The sequence below is a fragment of the Brassica oleracea genome, unplaced genomic scaffold, assembly GCF_000695525.1.
Source record: "Brassica oleracea var. oleracea cultivar TO1000 unplaced genomic scaffold, BOL UnpScaffold01224, whole genome shotgun sequence".
In the NCBI taxonomy this organism is placed as follows: Eukaryota; Viridiplantae; Streptophyta; class Magnoliopsida; order Brassicales; family Brassicaceae; genus Brassica; species Brassica oleracea.
Window position 1 is genome coordinate 14,342 of NW_013617775.1, and position 5,725 is coordinate 20,066.

Consider the following 5,725-nt stretch of genomic DNA (forward strand, 5'->3'; position numbering starts at 1 on the left):
TTTATTATTAACTCTAAATACGTTTTTATATATATACATATAGGTGGCTCCTAGAAAGAAGGGAAGGACGGTTGGAATAGGTTCCGTTAACGAAGTTGCAAGGGCGACTTCGTCATACTATTCGAGACGGGACCAGGACAACGACCGGATGCAGGCTCGCATGGATACCCAGCAGCAGCGTTTGGACTCTCTCGAGGGTTTGCTGGATGTGATGGCGGTGGGAAATCCAACTTTGCAGAGAGCTTTGGCGGAGAGACGAGCAGCTCTCGGGATGAGCCAGCCGGATCCCGAAGCAGGAACGTCTACAGACCCGAACCCCTCAGCCAACTACTTCGATGACCATGATGTTGGCCTTTAGTTTCCTTTTTTAATTTCTTTTGTTTTGTATAAAAAATTTAAATTCTATTTAATTAATGAATTTATAGTTTTTTTAAAAAAAATTTTTGGTTTCATATTTAATTTTATTTCAAATATTTTAAATTTTAAAATTATTGTTTTATAAAATTTATATAATTATTATAATTAATTAATATTTTAAATATGGAGATGTAAATTCGTTGTAAAATTCCACGTTAAGTCCTCGTAACGTTTACAAGGAATTTACATGGAGTCGTTGTAAAGTCCTCATAAAGTTTACATCGACTTTACGTGGAAGCCTTACGTGGCTTTTACAACGAACTATTACGAGGTATTTACATCGTCATTTACGAGGGCATTACGACGAATAGTTTTCTTCCGCTTTACGAGGAATTTACTTCCTCGTAAACGTAACTAGGACTTTACGACGAAACCTCCGTTACGACGAGCGTTTAACAACGAAACGCGTATCGATGTTAATTCGTCCTAAAGCCCCTATTACGACGAATTTACAACGAATACCGCCCTCATAAAAAATATGTTTTCTTGTAGTGGAAATCTCTTAGAAAATTTCAATATTTAAATTAATAATTAGAATTTATAAAATTAAGTCTTCTAAAACTAAAATATTAATAAGAAAATAATATATTTTAAATTTGATATATCTTATGTCAAATATTAGGATTATTTTATTATATAATTGATTGATGTTTTTACAGTTTTTTGCTAGTTGTTTTATGAAATATACAAAATATTTGATCATTATGAGAATTGAGATATATTAAAATGTTTGGTAGACGAATAAAAATAAATTGACAAATGGAAGGTGAATAAGAATGTTGTTTAAATAAAAAAAGAAGACGAATAAGAAAAATGGATTAAATTATTGTATTCACAAAATATCTAAAAAGCTAAGACATTTTATAGTCAAATACATATTTTCATATTACACATATATATATTGATATTTGTAATCTGAAAAATATAATAAAAAAAAACTGAAATGATGTTGACAAATTAGTTAATTGTTTAGTTAAAATCTATTTATATATTATAAAATATTATATCATTTTTTGTTATTTCTGTAATTTGAAAAACTTACATAATATATATACTATATTTTATGATGACATATTACTATAACTAAAACATAATTTATGTTACATACATATACTACTTTATCTACAATTTGATAAATATTAAAACCAACTGATAAGGAAAACAAATATTAATAAAATTGACATTCTAAAAATATATTTTAATATAAATTTATGAATTTTATAAAATAAAATATATATGAAAATATAGTATATATACATTTTATTATATAATTATTATTAAAGTCACATATATACTTTGTATTTTATGGTTATTTCTGAAATATAAAATATATTAAACAGTAGACAGGAAAAAAATATTACTTAAATAATTAATAATCAAAAATATTTGATCAAAGTTAACTATATTTTATTTCTTATAATTTTATTAATAATCAAATACATATTCTGTACTACATATATATATTGTATACTTTTATAACTTAGAGATATATTAACAAGTAAAAATAATAATTATTAATAAAGGAAATATACATACTAATTTTAATCTGCTGAAAGTATAATTATATAAAACTTTTTTGATTTTTAGATTTGGAAAATGTTATTACATTTCTAGATTTGGAAAATATTATTATATATCTGATTTAAATTGTATTTAAAATATATATTGTATTACACAAATATATGTATATGTTATTTATGTATTTTGGAAAAAAAAATATTTTTCTTTTATTTTAAGATGAGAGTTGCAAATGTTTCCTCACATAATCCTTTATATATTAAAGATAGGGATCTGGTTTAGAAAAAAAAAAGCAAACGGAAAGTAAGAAGGAGAATTAAGAATTGGAGACTCGGGAGGAATTGACACAATTCAATACGCCTGGTAGGATTATCTTCATTGTTTTCAGTTTTGATGGTTATGTTTGAACCGAGTTTGGTCGTATATCAGTAATAGAGACTAAACTTGTCGGTGGATTAGTTCAAAGATGATTTATTAAGGGGGGCTTATTGGAAATAGAATTTGCGTGGAGTTTGAAAATTTTAAAAATTAATAGATTTTTAAAAGTTAATAGATTTGATGAATTCTTACCCAATGTATTGTATTGTCATTGATTATTATATATTTTCATATATACTTTTCTTTCCAAATTTATCTTTCTATTATTTTACTTTTTTAAAAAAATTATATAATTTTCTTTCCAAATTTATCTTTCTATTATTTTATTTTTAAAAAAATTCTTTCATAAAATGGAAATATTTGAAAATTAAATAAATTTTTGGTTTTTTAATATTTTGACATTTTGATTTGTCTTGTTTGATTTTTGTTTTAAAGTTCTTAAGATCAACCTATGAATTTTCTCATGATTTTATTTTAATATCAAATAGTTATATTTCATGAAAGATTTTTTTAAAAAATTTTTATTTTAAATAATTTATTTTATCTTTAGTGTTCTTTTTACAATTATCTTTGACTTGACAATAAAAATGTAAAAAAATCTTGTTGTGTTTGTGTATTTGTGTTTCTGTTACATAGATTTTGAGAATCCTATGACTATATGTGATATTTGTAAAGTTGAGTGTTATGAGTAAAACTATAGAGAATTTATGTTCCAATAACAAAAGAGTTTAAGAGTATTACAAAGTCAATAAAAATTAAACTTTTTGAATAACATATGATTTTCATAGAATTTAAAAGTCCACAAAACAATAACAAAGGATTCTAATAAGATATTAAGAATTCATAAACCAATAACAATGAAATCTCTAAATTTAAAATTCCTTCAAAATTTAACTCTCAATAATCCCCCTAAATCGGTGAATGGTTTGATTACAAATAAGGAAAGTTTGATAAAGTAAACCGGTGGTCGGGGAGCGTTGGTCGAGAAAGTACAAATCGGCGAGAATACAAAAGAGTAAAACCCTAATTCTAGTTGCCGAGTGTGTATGTCTTGTTTGGATCCCTCTCTCGATTCTCCTCCCTCTCCTTATATATATGCTCCTTTGTTGCCAACTTTAGATCGGTTTGACCTAATGGGCTCATTATGGTCAGGCCGACTAATCCTTCCTTGGGCTGAGCTGGTGCTCTTGCCGAGCGAAAAGCTGAGCCTTAGCCATTACTTGGTTGGGAGCCACCAATATAATCCGACGTCAGTTTGGATCTGGCGCGGCATCTTTGTCTACTAACTGAGCGGAGAGACATCTGGCGACGATCAGACTGCGAATGTTGACGGAGGGATTGTCAGCGAAGACAGATTGGTCGGACCACATGCCCAAGTGGTGAGTGAATATTATGATGAAGAGAAAAGAGATAGCTCAGAGTCTTTTGTTGTTCCAATTTCGTAGTTTTTTTTTTTGACATTTCGTAATATCTCAATGTACTTTTTGTTTAAATAAAAGATTGTTTTGGTAGGTATTTTCCAATGTCATTGTCTTTTGGTAGGTATTTTCCAATGTCATTGTCTTTCTTTTATGTGGGTTGTTTTATAATAGAAGAAAGTCTTTTGGAATTGGTAAGATGTGCCACTGATTTATATATTTTCATGTTGTTCATGTCCTGCAATATATGATTATATATGATCTGGCCGTTTGTTATTGCTGGCACTAGAAGATAAGCATCTATATACAGATTTAACATTAGTATATAAAAATATATGTAGTTTGTACTCCTTGCTAATTAGTTGAGTGGAAACTTTATATTTAACACTTCCACATTGTTTGAATTGCAAAAAAAAAAAAAACTAGAAATTAACACAATATTCAGAGAAATAATATGTATATAATATTCCCTTTAACATTTTGAGGAACAATTCTTTAACCAATAAGATGAAACACAAAGGAACAAGAAGTTTCCTTTTATTTAAAGTATAATCGAAGGAGAACTTACTTAAAGTAATCAATGATCCAAGTACTCAACAGGAACAAGCAGAAGCTCATTTATCTTGCTCACAGTAAGCCCAGGAGCTTCTTCCATGTCAAGATCTTCAACCATCATATCTTCTGGTAACTCCCAATCAAAATTATACAACATATTTGCAAGACCACACTCCACCATTGTTGTTCCCATGTACATTGCTGGACAGATTCTCCTGCCACCTCCAAACGGCAACAACTCAAAGTTCTGTCCTTTTGTGTCAATGTTACTACCAATGAACCTTTCCGGTAGAAACATCTCAGGGTCTTTCCAGGTTCCAGGATCACGCCCAATAGCCCAAACTTTTACGTGAAGTAATGTCTTGGGTTGGATCATGTAGCCATTGACCTCAAATTCAGATATTACTTCTTTTGGGACTAGAAGAGGTGCTGGTGGATGTAGTCTCCATGTTTCTTTGATCACCATTTTCAGATACTTAAGCTGATCTATGTCATCCAAGCTGATCACTGATCTCTTCCCCATTTGGTTTCTGATTTCAGACTGAACCTTTTTCATCGCTCTAGGGTTTCTAGCAAGTTCAGCCATTGCCCATGTCATTGTAATTGAAGAAGTGTCGATTCCTGCAAGAAGAACGTTCTGTGACAAAATCACAAAGAACTTGTTATTGTAATCATATAATTAAGAACCTATGCATCATAAAAGAATGTTCTATTTACAAGAACATATAAACAAGCATTCAAGAAACTCATACCATTAATCTATAAACCTCTAAAATAATAAATAACCTTTTTCGAAAGATCTATTTAAACCTAACTACCTAAGTATTATTTCCAGTTTACCAAATATTAGAGAATTTTATAAACATATTTTTATTACCATCAATATTGCTTTGATATGATTTCTTGTGAGGTTTTCATGTCCAACAACAGTCTCTTCCCTCTCCAACCTCAAGAGAAGATCCACAAAGTCTTCACTCCCTTTCTCCTTTTCCTCTTTATGAAGTTCAAACATTTGCTCGTGCACTACAAGAAAACAGCAAGGATTCTGAGGAAAAAAATCGTCGGAATTTCGTCGGAATATCGTTATTCCGACGACATACCGACGAAACAAGTCCTCGGAAATAATTCCTCGGAATTTCGTCTTTCCTCAGAAATCCCTCGGAAATTTCCGACTGAATTCCGAGGAACCAAATTTCCGAGGAAATTTCGAGGATCACTAGTTTGTCGGAAATCTCCTCGGAATATACCGAGGGAGAACTTCGTCGGGATATTTCCTCGGAATTCATCGATCGATGCGTTTTTGGACATATATATACACATCGATCGATCGGAATATACCGAGGAACTGTTCCCTCGGTATATTCCGAGGAAAGGTTTCCCTCGGTATATTCTGAACGTTTTTTTATAAACAGATCGATCGATAGATTTATGTCCAAAAA

At 30.0% G+C, this 5,725-nt stretch overlaps 1 protein-coding gene across 1 annotated transcript; it reads right to left on the reverse strand.

The window, feature by feature from the left end:
- Nucleotides 1-4,308: 4,308 nt before the first annotated feature.
- LOC106321102 (cytochrome P450 71B26-like) lies at nt 4,309-5,309 on the reverse strand (the record flags this gene model as incomplete). Its single annotated transcript, XM_013759418.1, has 2 exons — nt 4,309-4,923; nt 5,164-5,309. Coding segments are annotated over 2 exons (761 nt in total), but the record flags the coding sequence as incomplete, so codon positions are not given.
- Nucleotides 5,310-5,725: the final 416 nt, after the last annotated feature.